This window comes from Engystomops pustulosus, chromosome 6, assembly GCF_040894005.1.
Source record: "Engystomops pustulosus chromosome 6, aEngPut4.maternal, whole genome shotgun sequence".
Classification (NCBI taxonomy): Eukaryota; Metazoa; Chordata; class Amphibia; order Anura; family Leptodactylidae; genus Engystomops; species Engystomops pustulosus.
In genome coordinates this window covers 2920367-2943150 of record NC_092416.1, presented here as the reverse complement: position 1 = coordinate 2943150, position 22784 = coordinate 2920367, and the positions used below count along the sequence as shown (strand labels likewise).

The 22784-nt window shown below is 56.4% G+C and overlaps 1 protein-coding gene across 1 annotated transcript; it reads left to right on the top strand.

Annotated features, from left to right (window-relative positions):
- The first annotated feature begins 16387 nt into the window (after positions 1 to 16387).
- Positions 16388 to 22234, top strand: ERF (ETS2 repressor factor). Its single transcript, XM_072113757.1, is given in 4 exon segments — positions 16388 to 16622; positions 19148 to 19263; positions 19688 to 20302; positions 20305 to 22234. Coding segments are annotated over 4 exon segments (1296 nt in total). The 5' UTR covers positions 16388 to 16590; the 3' UTR covers positions 20838 to 22234.
- The last annotated feature ends 550 nt before the right edge of the window (positions 22235 to 22784 follow it).

Below are 22784 nucleotides of genomic sequence, written 5' to 3'. Positions count from 1 at the left end.
TGGGCAGTAGCGGTGTATGTGCAGGGGGAGTGCGGTGTAATAATAGCAGGACATGGGCAGTAGCGGTGTATGTGCAGGGGAGTGCGGTGTATAGCAGGACATGGGCAGTAGCGGTGTATGTGCAGGGGGTGCGGTGTAATAATAGCAGGACATGGGCAGTAGCGGTGTATGTGCAGGGAGTGCGGTGTAATAATAGCAGGACATGGGCAGTAGCGGTGTATGTGCAGGGGGAGTGCGGTGTAATAATAGCAGGACATGGGCAGTAGCGGTGTATGTGCAGGGGAGTGCGGTGTATAGCAGGACATGGGCAGTAGCGGTGTATGTGCAGGGGGTGCGGTGTAATAATAGCAGGACATGGGCAGTAGCGGTGTATGTGCGGGGAGTGCGGTGTAATAATAGCAGGACATGGGCAGTAGCGGTGTATGTGCAGGGAGTGCAGTGTAGTAATAGCAGGACATGGGCAATAGCGGTGTATGTGCAGGGAGTGCGGTGTAATAATAGCAGGACATGGGCAGTAGCGGTGTATGTGCAGGGGGTGCGGTGTAATAATAGCAGGACATGGGCAGTAGCGGTGTATGTGCAGGGAGTGCGGTGTAATAATAGCAGGACATGGGCAGTAGCGGTGTATGTGCGGGGAGTGCGGTGTAATAATAGCAGGACATGGGCAGTAGCGGTGTATGGAGGTGCAGTAGTTGGGATTATCCATGTGCTGCTCTGCAGGACCCTCGGGCATCGGCTGTAGTGGTCCTGGATATGTTAGGACTGTGAGGGGTTAAGTCGCCCGGGTGACATTAGTGGGGTGTGATGGGGCGTCACGCTTTGTGTGGAGGAGAAGCCGCGTGGGATCTGTGAGCCCCCACAGCTCCGGCTGTGACTGTATGTGGGAGCGCAGGGATGGGGCACATGGCACGGCTTCTCCTCTGTTACTTCATGGATCGCTCCATCCCCTACAACTGCTCCACACATCACAGGGATTAGTGGTAGAGACCCCGGATGTTTGGAGAGTAGCCAGGCAGGGTGTAGCCTGCGCTCTGCCCGTGGTGCCCCCTCGGTCTTGGCGGGGTAGCCTGCGCTCTGCCCGTGGTGCCCCCTCGGTCTTGGCGGTGTAGCCTGCGCTCTGCCCGTTGTGCCCCCTCGGTCTTGTTGGTGTAGCCTGCACTCTGCCCGTGGTGCCCCCTCGGTCTTGTTGGTATAGCCTGCGCTCCGCCCGTGGTGCCCCCTCGGTCTTGTTGGTGTAGCCTGCGCTCTGCCCGTGGTGCCCCCTCGGTCTTGTTGGTGTAGCCTGCGCTCTGCCCGTGGTGCCCCCTCGGTCTTGGCGGGGTAGCCTGCGCTCTGCCCGTGGTGCCCCCTCGGTCTTGTTGGTATAGCCTGCGCTCCGCCCGTGGTGCCCCCTCGGTCTTGTTGGTGTAGCCTGCGCTCTGCCCGTGGTGCCCCCTCGGTCTTGTTGGTGTAGCCTGCGCTCTGCCCGTGGTGCCCCCTCGGTCTTGGCGGGGTAGCCTGCGCTCTGCCCGTGGTGCCCCCTCGGTCTTGGCGGTGTAGCCTGCGCTCTGCCCGTTGTGCCCCCTCGGTCTTGTTGGTGTAGCCTGCACTCTGCCCGTGGTGCCCCCTCGGTCTTGTTGGTATAGCCTGCGCTCCGCCCGTGGTGCCCCCTCGGTCTTGTTGGTGTAGCCTGCGCTCTGCCCGTGGTGCCCCCTCGGTCTTGTTGGTGTAGCCTGCGCTCTGCCCGTGCTGCCCCCTCGGTCTTGTTGGTGTAGCCTGCGCTCTGCCCGTGCTGCCCCCTCGCTCTTGTTGGTGTAGCCTGCGCTCTGCCCGTGCTGCCCCCTCGCTCTTGTTGGTGTAGCCTGCGCTCTGCCCGTGGTGCCCCCTCGCTCTTGTTGGTGTAGCCTGCGCTCTGCCCGTGGTGCCCCCTCGGTCTTGGCGGTGTAGCCTGCGCTCTGCCCGTGGTGCCCCCTCGGTCTTGGCGGTGTAGCCTGCGCTCTGGCCGCGGTGCCCCCTCGGTCTTGGCGGGGTAGCCTGCGCTCTGCCCGCGGTGCCCCCTCGGTCTTGGCGGTGTAGCCTGCGCTCTGCCCGTGGTGCCCCCTCGGTCTTGGCGGTGTAGCCTGCGCTCTGCCCGTGGTGCCCCCTAGGTCTTGGCGGTGTAGCCGGCGCTCTGCCCGTGGTGCCCCCTAGGTCTTGGCGGTGTAGCCGGCGCTCTGCCCGTGGTGCCCCCTCGGTCTTGGCGGTGTAGCCTGCGCTCTGCCCGTGGTGCCCCCTAGGTCTTGGCGGTGTAGCCTGCGCTCTGCCCGTGGTGCCCCCTCGGTCTTGGCGGTGTAGCCGGCGCTCTGCCCGTGGTGCCCCCTAGGTCTTGGCGGTGTAGCCTGCGCTCTGCCCGTTGTGCCCCCTCGGTCTTGGCGGTGTAGCCGGCGCTCTGCCCGTGGTGCCCCCTCGGTCTTGGCGGTGTAGCCGGCGCTCTGCCCGTGGTGCCCCCTCGGTCTTGGCGGGTAGCCTGCGCTCTGCCCGTGGTGCCCCCTCGGTCTTGGCGGGGTAGCCTGCGCTCTGCCCGTGGTGCCCCCTCGGTCTTGGCGGGGTAGCCTGCGCTCTGCCCGTGGTGCCCCCTCGGTCTTGGCTGTGTAGCCTGCGCTCTGCCCGTGGTGCCCCCTCGGTCTTGGCTGTGTAGCCTGCGCTCTGGCCGTGGTGCCCCCTCGGTCTTGGCTGTGTAGCCTGCGCTCTGGCCGTGGTGCCCCCTCGGTCTTGTTGGTGTAGCCGGCGCTCCGCCCGTGGTCCCCCCTCAGTATTTTGGGTTTCGCAGAACACGTGGATAATTACATCGCTACAATCCTATTTATACAATGGTAATTAAATCAGACTGCAGCCCGAAGTGTTCCTACCCCTACATGGAGTATAGCGGCCGCCTGGGCCCGGAGAGACCCCCTACCAGCAGTACTTATGGGGATCTTCTGGACCACCGTGATTCTCCAGAACCATATCAGGGTTTATATCCGATTCCTCGTAGAGTAATGTGACACAGGATACAGACTTGGATATTACTGCACAGATGTGTGAGGATGGTTCTGGCATCCTGGTGCCATCATTGTACTGCTCCCTACTGCTCTATACCCTGCTGCTTGGAGTAACCTGTGTGCTATCCCTTTAAGCAGGTGGCGGAGAGCAGGAATGTGAGGGACGGGAGGTGATATTGGAATTTGTACCCGGCTCTTTAGATGTGAACTATAACGTTACGGGTCAGCGCACTCGTGTGGTGCGCGGCTGTAGACATTGTGACGTAGACGCATACATCAGGTATGAACACGCAGACTCGTGTCACGCAGGAGGCGAGGACCGTATCATACAACTCATCGGCCAAACTCGGTGCTGACGGATTTATCAGCCCAATCCAGACACCGCATTGGGACAAAGTATTAAAACTAAGCAAACCGGGGGTCCTCTGTAAGTGGAGGTGGGGGGCCCCAGGACTGATCCGTGAGTCGAGGTGGTGGCCCCCGGGACTCTGTGCTGTAGGTGACACTTGGGGTCCTCTGTAAGTGGAGGTGGGGGGCCCCAGGACTGATCCGTAAGTCAAGGCAGGACCCTGGGGGTCTGTGCTGTAGGTGACACTTGGGGTCCTGTTGCAGGTGGCTGCTGTGGGGGACACTTGGGGTCCTGTTGCAGGTGGCTGCTGTGGGGGACACTTGGGGTCCTGTTGCAGGTGGCTGCTGTGGGGGACACTTGGGGTCCTGTTGCATGTGGCTGCTGTGGGGGACACTTGGGGTCCTGTTGCATGTGGCTGCTGTGGGGGACACTTGGGGTCCTGTTGCAGGTGGCTGCTGTGGGGGACACTTGGGGTCCTGTTGCAGGTGGCTGCTGTGGGGGACACTTGGGGTCCTGTTGCAGGTGGCTGCTGTGGGGGACACTTGGGGTCCTGTTGCAGGTGGCTGCTGTGGGGGACACTTGGGGTCCTGTTGCAGGTGGCTGCTGTGGGGGACACTTGGGGTCCTGTTGCAGGTGGCTGCTGTGGGGGACACTTGGGGTCCTGTTGCAGGTGGCTGCTGTGGGGGACACTTGGGGTCCTGTTGCAGGTGGCTGCTGTGGGGGACACTTGGGGTCCTGTTGCAGGTGGCTGCTGTGGGGGACACTTGGGGTCCTGTTGCAGGTGGCTGCTGTGGGGGACACTTGGGGTCCTGTTGCGGGTGGCTGCTGTGGGGGACCCTTGGGGTCCTGTTGCGGGTGGCTGCTGTGGGGGACCCTTGGGGTCCTGTTGCGGGTGGCTGCTGTGGGGGACCCTTGGGGTCCTGTTGCGGGTGGCTGCGGTGGGGGACCCTTGGGGTCCTGTTGCGGGTGGCTGCTGTGGGGGACCCTTGGGGTCCTGTTGCGGGTGGCTGCTGTGGGGGACCCTTGGGGTCCTGTTGCGGGTGGCTGCTGTGGGGGACCCTTGGGGTCCTGTTGCGGGTGGCTGCTGTGGGGGACCCTTGGGGTCCTGTTGCGGGTGGCTGCTGTGGGGGACCCTTGGGGTCCTGTTGCGGGTGGCTGCTGTGGGGGACCCTTGGGGTCCTGTTGCGGGTGGCTGCTGTGGGGGACCCTTGGGGTCCTGTTGCGGGTGGCTGCTGTGGGGGACCCTTGGGGTCCTGTTGCGGGTGGCTGCTGTGGGGGACACTTGTGTGCGGGGCAGAGGTTTCCTATACACGTTGGTGGATTGGTTCTATACATCCGTCCCCCATTGATTCGTGCACCTGCGCGGTCTCCCCGCTCCGTGTTGAGGACTGTCGTGCGCTGGATCTGCCTCTTATTAACCATAATTGGAGTGGATTCCGCATGTAGGTCCCTCCATGTACACAGAGGATTGAATTCTAGGAATCCTAAGTATTCGGCTCACTCTCTGGTCAGTGCACCTGGAATCCTCCTGTGCCGCTGTGTGCTAACGTCAGGTGGGGGGGGGGGTATATGAGAAGTGTTTGTACTGAGGACCCTTGGATTTCTAGGATATAGTTCTGTGGTTTATACTGAGTCCTGATGGTGAGGATCATCCAATGAGCTGGTGGAGAGCGTCACAAGACGTCTGCAAGGCTTTCACCTCTGTCACCTCTGACGTCTGGAGCCTGGAGGACCTTTCCTAAATTGGCCTTAAGGTCCATCAACCTAAGAAGTAGTGTGGTGACCATGTTCTACTTGTTTGCTCCTTGATGTCCTCCCAGGTGACTGGTCAGGATTGGAGCTGTAACCTTTATTTGGACCTGGCTGTTATCCCATCGTGTGTCGTTGTGTCTCCAGATGATGATTTCTCTTTTTATCAAACCCCTTGGACCTATCTAATCCCACAATCTCAGATCTCTCCAATCTCCTGGCTGAGGGCTCTAGTTCTATTCTTCTCTAGAGACCTGACCCCTTCTCCGGAGGTCAGTGACGTCCTGGTAGTGGCCCCCCCACTGACAAACGCTATCAGCTGGGTAATAACTAACCAGAAGACAAGACGTGGGGTCTGTACAGTTGTCCGCGATGTTTAAGCTGCGAGTCAATAGTCCACGGGCGGCCTGGAGGAATATTCCCAGGAAATGCTTTGGACGCGTCGGCCTATAACCAGTATGGACGGTATCCAGGATAGGATCGTGTGTTTATTACTGACCCACTGCATGACGTGGAATCCATAACCCCAGAAATTGTACATAACCACAAATAATCTGATGAAGCTTGTGCACCAGGTTGTGGCTCGTGCACCAGGTTGTGGCTCGTGCACCAGGTTGTGGCTCGTGCACCAGGCTGTGGCTCGTGCACCAGGCTGTGGCTCGTGCACCAGGCTGTGGCTCGGGCTCCAGGCTGTGGCTCGGGCTCCAGGCTGTGGCTCGGGCTCCAGGCTGTGGCTCGGGCTCCAGGCTGTGGCTCGGGCTCCAGGCTGTGGCTCGTGCACCAGGCTGTGGCTCGTGCACCAGGCTGTGGCTCGTGCACCAGGCTGTGGCTCGGGCTCCAGGCTGTGGCTCGGGCTCCAGGCTGTGGCTCGGGCTCCAGGCTGTGGCTCGGGCTCCAGGCTGTGGCTCGGGCTCCAGGCTGTGGCTCGGGCTCCAGGCTGTGGCTCGGGCTCCAGGCTGTGGCTCGGGCTCCAGGCTGTGGCTCGGGCTCCAGGCTGTGGCTCGGGCTCCAGGCTGTGGCTCGGGCTCCAGGCTGTGGCTCGGGCTCCAGGCTGTGGCTCGGGCTCCAGGCTGTGGCGAAGACCCTCAGGTCCATCTCTTTGTAGGTCTTGTGCCTCCCCTTGATCTTCGTGATGTTGTGAAGGTCCTAATGACGTCTTCACGGGGGAGCGACCCTTCCCTGGGAGGATAATTACATTGACGACTTGTTTTCGTGTTTACATTCTCGCCTGCTGTTCACGTCTTTTCCTTTGACGCCCTCCCAGCATGAGACAAATGGGGCGGCTTCACATGGTGCCAGGCCCTGGGGGGACACCACAGGTGACACAACTGCTGCGTCCTCGTCCCGGGATGTAGATTATTCTGGGACATTGACCTTAACACTAAACAGACCAGACTTTTTCTTACATTTTCCTAACTTTTTGTGTACCTTGTCGGGGCCCTCCTCCTCCTCCTCCGCACTTGTGCCCGTCCTGCCCGCACATGCCAGGCTGCTCCCTGATTACCTCACATCTCTGCCCATTTGGGTCTCTCCGCTGTGTTTACCCGATCAGCTTAGTGTTATAATCATGGAGTCTGCCCTTTAACGCTCTGGGTGCCGGGGCGGCTGCCGCTCCACGCTCGGCTCCTGCACTCACTTGCTTTGGGTTATTCCCCCGGAGCCCATGAACAACCACCTGGGAATCCCTGCCTGAAATAGATGCGCTGCTGAGACTTCTGCCTGTTGACATCCAAAAGTGCATCACCCTAAACGTGCGAGGTGCAGATCTCCACCTGGCCGGCAGGTGAGGAGTTAAGGACCCATTGCAGGTATTACACCCACACACCAGCCTCGGGCAGCTCCTACCTTCTGAAAGTTAACCCAAGATGACAAGCTCAGCTTTGTTTAAGGATTGTCACACCCTAGGGTGGGTTTTGGGGCAGTCGGCCAGGAAAAGGGGGTTGGTGAGTGGCTCTAAGGTGACGTGGTCCTTAACAAAGCCGTATTTGTTTGGGGTCCAGGACAAGGGAGGAGGGTGACGTCGGGGAGCACCTTATTATTTAGTCTTCCTCCTATCGGCTCCGGTCTTCCTTCGGATACTGTTGACTTTCTCCTCTTCAATTTTTCGGATGTAGTATAAAAAAGATTTGGAGTTTCCTGAATGCCCCGGGATGACCCCATGAGTCCATGTGTCTAGAATTATGGAATTTCCTATGAATCTGCTCTGTGCTCCAAGACAATGGGACTGAGGGCGATTCGGACATTTCATCCCAACCTTTTCATGGTGAGAAATCTGCGGCTCGGCGGCCTCCAAAGTTTACACAAATCTGAGTGAGACACAAAAAGTTTCATGTAGATTTCGATCCGACCCTGTGGCACCAAACCCGTTCTCCTTCCCATCTGCCTTGTAATGGGGGACAGCGATGGGCGACCCGGGTCTCTCCAGCTGTTCATCCCCAGCAACAGCTGAAGAGCCACGGAGATGCCACCACCAGTGTCCCGCACCTGTCCGGCCTCGTTACTACCTACCATTCACAAGTTTAAGGTTATACGGGCCAGATACGGGCTTGGAGCTGTTCTTGTGGATTTGTAGAGGAAATGCTGGGGGTCCCTGGTGAAGGGGGGGTCTCCCGGGCCTTCAATGTCTGATCCCACCCTCCTGCTTGGACATCCGACAGGATCAGAAAATATTGTCTGTTTTATGGACCTCTGGTAGAAAACAACCTAACAAGATAGTAGCTGAGCATTCCTTAAAGGGGATGTGTGTTTTGCCCTTCCCTTTTAGTTAGTGTCTGTATTAAGGATGATTACATTGTCTGTCCCAGTATTGAGGACGCGTTCCGATAATTGCCGTTGATTCCTGAGGTCAGCGCTGGTTGAACACGTCCATCGATCGCTCAGTGACTGATCATTCGCTCGTTTGTCAGTGATTACGTCTCGTTTTGTACTGACGGCGAATAAAAGTAACCGACCGGAGACTGACGCACGTCCGGGGGCATTTATCTGCCGCATAATGGACTCGTGGTCCAGGTCGTGTTCACACGGAGCAGTAGTATTGTGATATCTGGGCACAAAGTGCTGGTTTTATTCATTGTAAAACTCCACCGGAACCAGAGAGTGTCCAATGACTATAACCGGGTCCAATTGGATGTGTAGAATATCTGCTGGAATATGTGATGGAGGCACAAGGCCTGATCCGGGTAACTATAGAGTGGTGACCCTGGTCCTCGGGCTGCAGTCATGTATCTCCGACCCTCCATCTGTTCCATTCTTCGTGACCCCCGTATGGTCGGAAGCTTTGACCATTATTGGGTGCCCTCATGGATCTGGTCTGTCATGGACTCCTTATTGTGCAGGACGGGTGCCGGTTCCTCTTTGTTTTCCTTCCTCCTCCTCTTGCCTGACCTTGATGGTGACAGCGGTGAGGTCATAGCACATTTGGCTTAGCAGTTTCAGAAAGACGTTGCGTATTGATCCGTAACTCTATCCTCTCGCCCTTGTGGTGGGTGATTACAGGGCAGTGCCAAGTGGCGCAGTGTGGTTAGATTGTGTCTGCAGTCCTTCTCCGGGGGCCGCTCCGCACTTTGGTTTTGGGTCTTTGCTTTGACCTTGACGTGCGGAAAACCAATATCTGTTCCTGGTTGGTCTGGGAGGAATGCACCAGGGCTTTATCATGTGTAGTATCTGTAGTATCCGGCCCCGGGGAGGAGCGGCCTGAGGTTCTCATGGTCGGAGGATTTTGATGGCCTCCTTGTAGACCACCCGGTTCTTAAAGATGACTTCTTATTGACCAATGAACATCATCAGTTCACGGCCGATTGTCGCCTTTGCTTGTTTTTGGGCCATTGGAGTCGATGACCCAACGGATTGTTCCCAGACGGGGCGCAGCGTGAATTGTGCCGCCCCATAGGACGCGTCTAGTCCTGCAATACCAGGCACAGGCCATGGACTAGAGCGGCGCTGTAGGCACTAGACAAATAACCTTTTCAAGTCCTTGACCGCCCCTTTAAGCTCTTAAAGGCCTCCATTGTTCAGTGATGCTATTCAGCCTTGGCTGTAATTACGGAGCCTGGTTGTTGTTCACACCATTGTCTTGTCATTGATGTCTTTAAGGCGAGACCCGGCTGCCTGGAAGCGTTGTGTGTGATGTTTACTATGACGGAGGCGGTGCCAGGCCATGGGCCCGGTCCGGCCTGGCAGCAGATTGGGCAGTGGTCATGTGATGTCCTCCGTGGGCACCCTGGCACTGCGGGGTTGTGTTTGATGTGTCCCTGGTGGTAAGGTGTGGTCCTGGTACGGCCGGGGCCCCCCTCTCCCACCCTTCTCTTTCTGCAGAGTTAGTAATTAGTTCATTGTGTGGCGGGTGCCCACCCCGCGCTGGTGGGTGCCGTGCCGCAGCGCCGTCCTGCACACAGAGCCCCATTGAAGTCGGCTCTTAGGATACATTCAGACTGTGATGTCAGAGGCTGGTAACTTTTCCCTTTAATTAGGGAGAACAGGCCGGACTGTGTGCCTGAGTCAGACGAGGGGGGAGGGGGAGGCTTGTTTGGGATGGGGGGGAGCACGAGCTGAGGAGCGCAGTGATTCACCAGGAGATGTGGGGGCTCATATCTGGACGCCTGCCACGCTCAGGCATGGCAGATATGAAACACGTGGCCCACCCATGCACTTAACCCAGTGTGTGCCAGGTGAGGCTCCTACCCCACACGTTCCCTCCTAATTGCCCTCGGCGGGGCACATGTGGTTAGCATCACTCCAGCTTTGTCTCTGTGATCCGGTGACATTCTCGGGGTCGGCGTAAACACTTGGAGTGAAAGGTGACGGCCGCGGTGTGACCGGTGTCCAGGGGTTAAGTGCCCCAGAGGAGAGTGGTCCCAGCCAGTTCTCCCATCAATAGCCCCATTGTGTACCCCCACCCCCATCATCCACCTCCTCGTCCCCCCCCCCCCCTGAGCTTTCTCCAGCTGGATCTCTGCGCTCAGCGCAGCCAAGTTATAGGCGAGTCTGACGATATCGTCACCTGGACCGTATAGAAGTGCCTGGTGGGACTACTACACCCAGCATTCACTCGGGTAATGGATGGGGGGGTTACAATCCTTCTCCTACAGAGGAACACGTATGGCGGTGGCTCATGTGAAGCCATTGCAGTTTGGTCGCTTGTGAAGAAAGACCCTTATGAAATGGCGCCCCCCTGGTCCACAGGCTGTGCCGGGTAATGCAGCATCAATAAAATTCTGGCTCTAAGCACAAAACTAATCCAAACCGGCTGGAAAATCCGCCTGAAAATCCGAATCCAATCCCTGCAGTCTTTGTGTTTGTGCATCTTAGTGTTGCAGTTTTTTTTTGTGCGTTTTTTTAATGCAGTTTTTCCCTATGTTTTTTTTTTTTTCCATCCCATTAGGAAAAAAGGAATTTTTGCACATTGCTGCAGATTTTTACTCTCAATGTAAAAAAAAAACGCAAGGATCGGTGAGGACGGACCGGACCGGTACCGGGATCATTCTGTTATTTTCCACTTTCCATGGGATAAAACCTCCTTGTCCACAGCCGGCGCTCCCAAGCGTCTGGACGGTCATCGAAGTGTTAACCCCAGGAGGTTCCTATATTTTCCTTTGAGCTGGCGCAGGGGGCGGGGCCTGGGAGTTTGGCGCGCAGGGCAGTCGGGGATACGGGGGACAGTGGCCGGGGTGTAATGGAGTCTTGGCACCTGTCCGGCCCAGTGCGTACAGGAAACCTAAAGAGGAAAGAGATGAAAAGGTCAGACACGAAGAGATTTCACCCGGGCACCCGGCCAAGCAAGCCGGAGGGCGGCCGCCGCTTAACCCTTGTGTGCCGGAGCCAGGAGGAGGAGGAGTCGTGTGCGGGACAAGTTTTTGTTCAGAACTTTTTTGGGTTTCGTGATCCTCGCTGGAGTTCTTCTAGTTTACGGCGTCTATAAATCTTCGCTCTCCGGTATTACACAGCGAGCGTTGCTGGTGCGATAAATCACCTCGGAGGCGTTTATTAAGCGCAATCTCTTCATTAATAATAGATCTCCTCGCAGAGCCGTGAATCGGATCGCTCCGCTCGCTGTCTACGGGAACCGGCGCAGCAACAGGAGGCTCATTCAACTCGCAAAAGACAAATCTCTTACGCTTCTGCGGCTGCCGTCGTGTTGCCATGCTTACGGTTTTCAGAATGAAAACTCCCTGCTATGATGTGCTGTAACGGCGTGCGTGCCACGGACGCGGGGCCACATGTATCGCCCCCGGTATGAGCACTGGGCACGATGAGTGGCAATGGTGGGTCCTCCGTGTAGTGTGCACAGCGCTGTAGGTGCAGGGTCGGGAAGGTTGTGCGTCTCTGGTGGGTGACACGTGTCGCTCCGGTTCCGTGGACGCTCGGCCGTCGGCCCATTGATAATCCCAGGTCACGCGCTGCAGTAACTTTCACCGACTCCAGAGGAGGGAAAGTTTTATGTTCTGCATCGACCCAAAAAAGTTTTGTTTTCATTGTAACTTTTCCCTGTCTCTGCGCGCGGGGGCGTGTGAAGGGTTAATGTTTGGGTCGGTATATTTGGTGCAGTTATAGATCTGGGTGTATTTTGCTGCTTCTTATTCTTGAAGTAGTTTATTTTTAGCTTTGGCTTTCACTCTCTTTCTCTGTATTTCCCGTTGCTTGGAGACCGGCACTCGATTCTCTTTCCTCCCCGTTCCTACAACCGCCGCCGCCTCCCATTTACATTTACTTTGCACCCTTTCCCTGCCGGTGGCGAGGTGCCGCCTAGTGGTGGGTGCCCAGCGGGGGGTCCTGGGGGTTGTGGGAGCCGCTTCCGTCCTGCCAGATAAGTTTTAGTCTTGGTGGGTTGTGCGTCCGTCCTGCCTTATCCCGTGGTCGTTGCCCCTCATCCGTCTTTGCTTGCAGCCCCCGTCTTTGCTTGTTACTCCCCCCCCCATGATCGGGAAGGTGACCCCCGGGACCAGCCACTGGCTGGAAATGCCCACCACAAAACTGGGTGCGCTGGGTGCAGCCTGTGTTGTATGTCCTGAGACCTAAACTTTTGGAACTTTTATTTGAACTCTGATAATGATTTATAGAATTGCCCAAAAATGTCAGGAAACCCGTACAAAAAAAAAAGCTGGTGAACGCAGAGTTAAAAATACTCTCTAAAAGTCATAAATACTCGTTGATAATTTCCCTTTAGTGTCCAGTGATTGGTCAGATCCTTAGTCTTCTCAGCGATGTAATGGGTGACGTTATTGGTACCGTGACCCGGAGACGCGTCTATTGGTTGGTCCATCACGTGGATTGTGTAGGTGATTGGGCCTCTCCATGATGTTCTGGTTATGTATATGTATACAGGTGCAGTATATACACACACGTCCCGCTCCATGGTCCTGCGTTGGGTTTTTAGGTATCTGCTCCCCCCTCCTCGCCAGCGCATGACCTCACCCTCTTAATGCCTTTCCCCGCGTCCTTGGCTCCTCTCCTGTCTTGCTCCCTGGCGTCCATTACAGGGACGTTAAATTATTGATGCCTCCTGATTTGTTTGGGGTTTGGGGAAATGGCAGAACCACAGGCCCCGCTCCTCCTCCCCCCGTAATGTCTACACATAGGAAGCATCTCGGGAAGCGGCGGGAGATGCTGGAAGTTATAGATTTGGGCCGGGGGTGGGGGGGGAGAGAATCCTGCGGACAAATTAATTTTGATCCTGACCGCAGACATAAACAGGACATATTAGAGGTCGTCGCGCTCCTCCAGCGGCTTCTCGCCTTTCGCTTACAGGCGGGTAACAATAGTCCTGCCCGGACATGTCAGGACCAGCGCTGACATCTGAGGAGCCTGGAAGGTCCCCGGGTCACGGAGTGTTTACCTAGGGACCTGTCTGTCCATATCGGCCTCCCTGCCCCAATCACAGCGCGGCTTGTAAGTCTGGTGTGTAGTGGGGGGCAAGGGTCACATCTCCGGAATAAATCGCTGTCCTAGTATCGGAGCCTCCATGGCGGGGGCCGTATTTCCACCTTGTGTAGTGACTATGGGGGTGGAGATTGTTAGCTCTGCTGCCCGGCATGGCTCTGGCACTGACGTCCACGTGTCATTAGTGGACCCCTTTATGGTGGATACGTCAGGAGCGGCAGTGACGCACGATCCAGTCCTATATGTTCTCCCACCTTGGTAAATAACGGAGCGGTGGCGCTGGGGGGATGAGTCACTTCCACACTCCTCCTCCATGTGCAGCGATTGACTCATGTGCTGATCGCTCTATTTCCAGATCGGGGGAGATGAGCGTGTGTCATTGTTTGCTGTAACTTCTCTCGTCTTTGTTTCCCCCTTTACACGGATGAGTATGGAGAAGGCGGAAGGATATTTACCCCCGAGAATATGTTCTGGGGTGACATCTAATATGGCTGACGTTCTGGTTGTCGCCCGTCTTTCCTTTAAGGCATTTCACAGAAAAAATCAGAATGCAAATCCCTAATGATGTAGATGTTCCTCTCCTTGGGTCCATTTAAAGGTTCTGATGGGTCCTTGGTTTTTGGTGTGGTGGTGGTGGACATTTACAAGTCCTCACCACAATGGTCCCTGCTGTAGATATCTGCATTAGAATTATGTGTTGGAAACAGCGCCGCCTCTGTCTGTGGCCGCAGTGAGGTACTGCCGCCCGGTGCACCCGCTGACTGAGTGGGACGTGGCCAGGCAGGGAAAAACATCTGGAAAAAGTGACCACACGGATCATGAGATGTTCTTTGGTCTGCAGGATGTTTTTTGTGTCCTTTGTGACTGCCCCACCGTCCCCCTCGTTCCTGGTTGATGATTCTGGGACCTCTGTAAATAATCTTGATGGTCCTGACATCTCCTGAGGTTTATGAGGAGCGTCTGCTGCTGACCTTGCATTTGGCCGCTTCCTGTTGACTCTTATTAGGGGCATCGCGAGGTCCGGTTGATGTTTAATCTCGGCGGTGCTGGAGCGTGGTTCCTCTTGTCTGGCTGTGGCCAAGTGGACTTTAGGATCCTGAGTGGCGGATGTCATTTTCCAGTCCATTTCCCCTCCGCTGTTGCCTCCACCACGTCTTCCTTCCCAGCCTCCTGTCATGGTGGCGCAGACAAGGCTCCTTTTGTGTGTCCGTGCTCGCCTCGTGCCATGTTGTGTGACTGGTGGCACGTGATCCGGCCTCATAAAGACGCCCTGTGTGATCATGAGCCGCAGATAAACATTTCTAGATGTCTGGAGATTCTTACAATCCTTCCGAGGTGCCTCCACTCATAACAAATCTTCTAGGTTTGTGTATTGTCTGGATTATAACAGAAGGTGAACGACAAGGAACCGTAAGGGGCTCCGCGGGTCGTCCATCTCTGGTGGCTCCAGAGTGTTTGTATTTTGGAAGCTCTTGAGATGTTTCCTGCGCTCCAGTGGATTTGCTTCGTGTCTCGCTCTTGTCCAGACACCTCTCCTCTTGTTCTATGGCTCTTTGTTACCCGGAGGAGCTCCACTTCCTCATTCTTTCGGATAAGTTGAGGTTGACCCCGCTCCTTGTTTGGCGAGTCACCTGAGCGCTGTGTAAGGGAATGTAATTGAGCTTGGATGTGCTTGAGGTTCTTGGAGATGACGTCCTCTGGCCTTTCCAATGACATGTCCTCTCTCGATTAGTAGGTGTCATGGTCTCATCTCGTTCACAGAGTCTTAAAGAGCTTCTCGGGAGGTGCCTGTGCCTTACGCCTCATCCTCTTCCATGCACATTGTGTACCCGATGACCCCATAGAAGCTCGTAGTCTGATGGGATCGGTTGTGCCGGTGACTATCCCCACCATTGACCAGAAATGACATGTGGAGGAACTTCTTTTCCCTGGATGTTCCCTCGTTCCTTGCTCCTCCGTGTCGGGTCGTGTTTGGGGGTCTCTCGGTTGCCTGTGGTGCGCTGTTGACCCTTCCATAGTGACGAGTGGTCGTGGGCCGTGGATGAAGTGACCCGCGTGCTTCTCCTATTGATCTAGAAGGACGAGGATATGTACAGGAGTCAGGAAGGATCTCGTCTTCCTCGGAGTTGCCAGGCGGAGGATAGTGGAGGATTTTTAATTCTTTGCCGTCTTCCTTCAGGTCAATAGATCTCGCCCAGTAAAGTATAAGACAGGAAGGATGAGGAGCCGCGGCCACGGCATCCCGGAGACGCCACCAGCCTCCAGCCCTGCCGCTATCTGACCTCATACACAGGCCCATGGATATAGCCGTGTAGATATGGGGGCTCCGATCATCCAGTGCTCTGAGCAGGGGATCTACACTGTATATCTGTGTAGTGTATTGTTCTCTGTTATCAGCCATCCCCAAGGACCATCTCTCAGTATAGGCTCCTCACACGTGACTGATAGCTCATCTGTCTCTTCTACATCTTGTGACCCTAATAAGGAGAAGGGCTCCCGGGGTCTGGGTGCTGTATGCTTTTCCACCTCTTCCGACATCTCTGCTTGCTGTCTCTGAACAGAAACCTACTTGTTTGGATCCAAAGGGTAAAAACCCAGACCAGCCTAATGTTTGCTACAATTGTATCCAATCCTACCAAATCGGCTAAAATAATCCCTGCAGTACAAATGTTCTGATACAATGTATCGCTCATCATTCCACCAGCTCTCAGCTCACACAGAAGGTTTAGGCCGAGTGTAAGTGTAGCAAACCCTCAGCTGTGAGTAGGTTAAAGATATAAGAATTCATTTTCATGAGTTTACAATGTGTAGCACTACAAGTCTCAGCAGTTGCAGAGGATTGCCTTGGTCGTCCTCCTTGGCATCACTTGGTACCAGGCGTAGAGATGTGAGTAGATGCCGGGTGCCCCCCACCCACCCCCTCCGCGCTCCTGGAAGGAATGTGCCGGAGACGGCCGCTCTCTCTGCCCTTATAAGAAAAGGGTCTTTGTGTGGGACGCTGTGACCTCAGTTTGGAGCTATTTGGTGTGTGCAGAGGATGGCGGGAGCTGTGAGCTGGCAGCCCCCCCCCCCCTGGTCATGGGGCAGGCACCGGCCCGTCCTAGCCCCCAGACCGCTAGCCATCATCCGCTGTGCCCGAGGCGGACGTGTGGCTACCTATTACTTGCGTCTTGTTTCCAGTCCTCCTCTGGACACACAAGCGCCACATCCCTGAGACCTCACCGCCATGTTGTGATATCACTGCTCTGTAGTTGTCACCCAGCTTTCCCCGGATCAGACATTGTGCAAATTTTTCTTACTTTGGAAATATTTTGGTGCTGGATCCCCGGAAAGCTGGGTGATGCCCCGTATCAGCACTAATTCAGCTGCGGCCAGACTCTGTGCACCAGTAATGACCTTCTTCTTCTCCTCGCAGGGTTTGCCTTTCCGGACTGGGCCTATAAGCCGGAGTCCAGCCCGGGGTCCCGGCAGATCCAGCTCTGGCACTTCATACTGGAGCTCCTGAGAAAAGAGGAGTATCACGAGGTCATCGCCTGGCAGGGGGACTACGGGGAATTCGTCATCAAGGACCCGGATGAGGTGGCGAGGTTATGGGGCGTGCGCAAGTGCAAACCTCAGATGAACTACGACAAGCTGAGCCGCGCTCTCAGGTAAGAGGACCCCTTTATGTCAAGGTGATAGAAAAGCTCTGACATAGTCCTCCAGGGGCAACAACACATGGAGCAAGAGCAAGTCTGACGAGGGGCAGAAGGGTCTGGATGTAGTCAGGGGGGGAGGGGGCACAGGAAGAGTATGAGGGTACAGGAGTCTGGAGGGAGGGGCCAGAGTCTCTAGCAGGAGGATGGCATGGTCTGGAAGTAGTCAGGAGGGGAGGGTGCACAGGAAGAGTATGGGGGTACAGGAGTCTGGAGGGAGAGGCTGAAGTCCGTAGCAGGAGGATGGCATGGTCTGGATGTAGTCAGGAGGGGAGGGTGCGCAGGAAGAGTATGGGGTACAGGAGTCTGGAGGGAGGGGCCAGAGTCTCTAGCAGGAGGACGGCATGGTCTGGATGTAGTCAGGGGGAGGGTGCGCTGGAAGAGTATGGGGGTGCAGGAGTCTGGAGGGAGGGGCTGAAGTCTGTAGCAGGAGGACGGCATGGTCTGGATGTAGTCAGGGGGGAGGGTGCGCTGGAAGAGTATATGGGTACAGGAGTCTGGAGGGAGGGGCCAGAGTCTCTAGCTGGAGGACGGCATGGTCTGGATGTAGTCAGGAGGGGAGGGTGCACAGGAAGAGTATGGGGGTACAGGAGTCTGGAGGGAGGGGCCAGAGTCTCTAGCTGGAGGACGGCATGGTCTGGATGTAGTCAGGAGGGGAGGGGGCGCAGGAAGAGTATGGGGTACAGGAGTCTGGAGGGAGGGGCCAGAGTCTCTAGCAGGAGGACGGCATGGTCTGGATGTAGTCAGGGGGGAGGGTGCACAGGAAGAGTATGGGGTACAGGAGTCTGGAGGGAGGGGCCAGAGTCTCTAGCAGGAGGATGGCATGGTCTGGATGTAGTCAGGAGGGGTGGGTGCGCAGGAAGAGTATGGGGTACAGGAGTATGGAGGGAGGGGCCAGAGTCTCTAGCAGGAGGACGGCATGGTTTGGATGTAGTCAGGGGGGAGGGTGCGCATGAAGAGTCTGGGGTACAGGAGTCTGGAGGGAGGGGCCAGAGTCTCTAGCAGGAGGACGGCATGGTCTGGAAGTAGTCAGGAGGGGAGGGTGCACAGGAAGAGTATGGGGGGTACAGGAGTCTGGAGGGAGGGGCTGAAGTCTCTAGCAGGAGGACGGCATGGTCTGGATGTAGTCAGGAGGGGAGGGTGCACAGGAAGAGTATGGGGGTACAGGAGTCTGGAGGGAGGGGCTGCAGTCTGTAGGTGGTGGACGGCATGGTCTGGATGTAGTCAGGAGGGGAGAGTGCACAGGAAGAGTGTGGGGGTACAGGAGTCTGGAGGGAGGGGCTGAAGTCCGTAGCAGGAGGATGGCATGGTCTGGATGTAGTCAGGAGGGGAGGGGCCGCAGGAAGATTATAGGGGTACAGGAGTCTGGAGGGAGGGGCTGCAGTCTGTAGGTGGTGGACGGCATGGTCTGGATGTAGTCAGGAGGGGAGAGTGCACAGGAAGAGTGTGGGGGTACAGGAGTCTGGAGGGAGGGGCAAGAGCAAGTCTGACGAGGGGCAGAAGGGTCTGGATGTAGTCAGGGGGGGAGGGGGCACAGGAAGAGTATGAGGGTACAGGAGTCTGGAGGGAGGGGCCAGAGTCTCTAGCAGGAGGATGGCATGGTCTGGATGTAGTCAGGGGGGGAGGGTGCGCAGGAAGAGTCTGGGGTGCCGGAGTCTGTAGCAGGAGGGAGCAGACTGCTGTGGTTGTAGTCTGGAGGGAGGGGCCAGACTGCTGTGGTTGTAGTCTGGAGGGAGGGGCTGAGTGAGTGTAACACACGGTTACTCTCCATGGTTAATGTTCATGGTGGGGGTCATAGAGGAGAGGGCAGCCATCTATGTACAGCGCACTCCGTATACTGCTGTGTATTAGCTGATGGGGGGGATTCCGTGCTCTGGTAGCCATATTGATTGTTTTCCTACTGCTGTAACATTAACCCCTCGTGGCCCGGTCCTGGGAGCGTCTGTCCGGCCTGGAAGGGGTTACAGGATGACTACTCTGCCCTGTACCTGCGCTCGGGGCGGGGCCGGTAATTATAGGCTCCTTGTGCCTCCTGTGCACCCGGGGGACAGCAGAGGGGTAATTACCGGCTCCATCCAGCAAAGTATACCCCGCAAGATAACAGGGTGCGCCTGCCGGGGACACAACAACTGTCCCCACAATTCCCAAATCCGTCAGGACGTCGTCATGTGATCCTGCTGGGAAACACCTGGAAAGCGGAGGATGTAACGGGAACACGGGGCCACTCCGCTATGTATAAGACGAGGAGGACCCCCGTATCAGCGGGCAGTGATGGGGTCCCCCTATATCAGCGGGTAGTGATGGGGTCCCCCTATATCAGCGGGCAGTGATGGGGTCCCCCTATATCGGCGGGCAGTGATGGGGTCCCCCTATATCGGCGGGCAGTGATGGGGTCCCCCTATATCAGTAAGGGGGGGGTCATGTCAGTATTGGGATCTTCTGTGTATCCGATCCCATCGCTCTTCTTCTTTGTCTTTCAGGTATTACTACAACAAGAGAATCCTCCACAAAACCAAAGGCAAACGCTTCACCTACAAGTTCAACTTCAACAAGCTGGTGTTAGTGAACTACCCCTTCATAGACATGGGCCTGACGGGTGAGTGCTGCCCCCTGCTGTCACCTCTGCTGCTGCTCCTCGGGGATATATATATTGACACCTGGGCGTGTACAGACTGTGCAGGCCCCTCCCCCGTCAGGGACATGGGAGGGGCCTGGTCACATCCGTCATTACCAGAACCGTCCTATCGGGAGATTTGCCGTCCAGTTACTGGCGGAGGGCGACGTCTATTTTGGGTGGAAATAATTTAGACTTTTATTATCAGATTATAAAGTTTATTCCTATGACTGGTTAAAGGGACGGTCCATAGATGTTCAGAGAGAATAATCCCGACTGACCCTCAGCCAATCAGTGTTTGAGGCGGGGCAGCAGTGTGGCCTGTGATTGGCTGAGCCGGGGATGGGTGACTCCATGGTGATGTGTTTGTGGTCTCTAACGGCTCCTCCTCTTTGTCTCTTTGCAGGAGGTCCGGTACCTCAGAGCGCCCCCCCTGTCCCGTCTGGAGGCACGCACTTCCGTTTCCCCCCCTGCACCCCCTCCGATGTCTTGTCTCCCAGTGAGGAGCTGCGTTCCCCCACCCTCTTCTCCTCGGTGGCCCGGCGCCTGGCCCGCGGTTCTGTCAGTGACTGCAGCGATGGGACGTCGGCCAACTCTGAGGTGGAGGAGAGCCTGAGCGAGGAGCAGCACCGGAGGGGCCCCGGGCCGGACCTCCCAGCGTTCAGGGGGCCGCCGCTTCCTCGACTCTCTCACGAGGGCATATTCAGGGTCTATCCTCGTCCACGGGTGCCAGAACCCCTAAGCCCATTCCCAGTGTCACCCATGGGTGCTCCTAGCGGCCTCCTGCCCCCTCAGCTCTCGCCTGCCTTACCAATGACCCCCAACCACATGAACTACACCCCATCCCCCACCCTGAGCCCCATGTACCCCGGGGGTAGTCACTTCTCATTCAACCCCGAAGACATGAAGCGCTACCTCCAGGCGCACACGCAGAGCGTGTACAACTACCACCTCAGCCCGCGCGCCTTCCTGCACTACCCCAGTATTGTGGTGCCCCAACCTCAGCGCCCCGACAAGCCTCTGCACCTGCCCCGGAGGAGCCGCCATTCAAGTTCAAGCTCCAGCCGCCGCCTCTAGGCAAGAGGCAAAGGGACCGACCTCTGGACCCAGGGTCATCCTCCTCCTCCTCATCCTCTGGGGTCCCACAAATCAAAGTGGAGCCCATCTCCGACCCCGAGGAAGAAGACGAGGAGCTGATGGTGGAGGTTACCGACATCAGCGAGGAGGAGGAAGAAGACGAGGAGGTGTTCAAGGCGCCCACCGCTCCAGAGCAGAGAGCCCCCCAGCCCGTGCCCCTGGGGCGGGAGGAGGAAGCGCTGGCCGCAGGGAGCGATGGCGGACGCTGCATCCCCCTCAAGCTGCGCTTCAAGCGCCGATGGAGCGAGGATCAACGTCTGGAGGCCGAAGGAGGAGCCGAGGAATCGGACAAGAAAGTGCGAAGTAATCCGGAGGAGCCGAAGCTCCCGCCACAAGCCGGCGGCGCCCCCTGCAGGAGGGTGAGCACCGACCTACAGAGGGCCACAGAGGAACTGTCACTGGAGAGCAGGGATTCCTAATGCCCCGCCCCCGCGGAGCCCGCCACATGCAGAATGCTTCCTCCAGGGGATCCTCCTCCACCGGGGAGCACGGGGGGGGGTCATTATCCCAGATTTTATTTTAACAATTTTTTTGGAGAAAGGTAAAAAGAAGAGAACGGCGTCAGGAGAGGAAGAGACTGCGATCGCTGTAAATGCTTTTATTTTTTAACATAAGGAAATTGCTTTAAACGATGTTAGCGGGGGGGCGGCCATCTTGGATCGTATGTAAATACCCCGCCCCCTGCATGCCCACCGCAGACCGGGAATGTCAGACCGCTGCAGACTGGTGCTCTCTCAGGTTTCATCATTTCACCCTGGGCATTCATGCACCCCGACATTTGTATCGCTGAGGATCGGCGCGGCCATGCCCCGCCCACCACCACCATCATCATCATCATCATCATCTTCGTTAGTGTTGCCTTAAAGATTTCCAGTTTTATATAATATTGTATAAAAGCCAATGGTTTCCCCCTCCCCAGATTTTTATAAACTTTTATACCCCATGTGCCCCGCCCCTTGCCCCGCCCCCTGCTTTCTGCTGCGGTTTTATTTTTTTTTTACAAAAGGATATTAAAAAATGTAATATTGGGGTGTTATCTGTCGCCCCATTAAAGGAGATGGTCAATATGTATACACTAAACAGGTGCATCCTGGGATGCGGATGACTGGAAAGTGCCCCTCCCCCTTGACACTCCGCCTCCTCTGCGTCCCTGGTTATGAAGATGCGGTTACAATCAGACGTCCACACATGTGCCTTATGGAGATGACCTGCAGCACAAGTCTTAACGCCCCGCGCCCTATGCACAAGCCGCAGATTTCTGCCCGTTTATAGACAACTTTTTTTTTTTTTTCACAATTTTTGGCCTTGTGACGAATTTCCGTAGGAAGCTCCTGGCAGAGAAGGGGTTAACCATGTGTATAATAATTTTACAGATGTGGGGGAGGGGCTATCACTGATGGATTGTGGGAGAAATCTGATTACTAGAGCTGGATGCGAGGGGCTGGTCGCCAGGCAGCGGTTACCTAGCAACCAGTCACCCTGCTGTATTAATCAGATCGGCCAAAGCTACGACCAATCAGCGTGACCAGGGAGTCGCCTGCTGTACCGGCCGCGGCCTGCGAGCACAGGTGGCGCTATTCTTATATGTTTCCTAAGCTCGGACTCCCCCTTTAATAGTCGTCTTGTCCCCATAGCGCTGGATTAACCCCCTCCCTGCCAGGAGCCTCCCCGCGATCCCGCTAATCCTCAGGACCTTCTGTATATTATAACGCGGCCCCCGTAATCACAGATGTAAATATATTTAGCAGAAGTCTCTTCACATGTAAGAATGTATCGGAAAACATTAAAGAAAACAACAAAAAAAAGTTGTAATTTTGTTGCGTCTCCGGAGTTTTCTTCAGTCTTTTTATTCTCTTTATTCTTGTGAATTTGTTTTATTTCTCATCGGATCAGTAATTGCCCCTTGGGGGGCGGGAGCAGAATCGGGGCCGGATCTTGGGGTACGGTCCTGGGGGGTACAGCAGAAATCTGTCAATGGGGGGGCTAAATCATGGGGTGATTGGGAGGTAGCGAAAAATGGGGAGAAGAGATGAATCTGGGGAACCGGACCTGGTGGTGCCGAATCGGGGGCCACGTCATGGGGTACAGGTGGGAGTGGGGGGGGTCAGACCTCTGGGGTGCTGGACTTCTGTCCTATAGATGAGCGATAGCTGCCACACGTGGGACATCCCTTTGATTGTTGTGGTTCTGTAGATCTGTGGGCCAGCAGTCAGTACCTGTGCTTGCTGTCAGTGACTGCACACCTGCCAGCGTAGGAGGCGGTTCTGTCGCATTGTTTGATGGGGCTGAGAGTCGGTGGTGACTGGGCTGCAGTACTGCCGGTGGCCACAGGCTGGGGTGGCGCTGTATCCGGAGGAGAGTCTGAT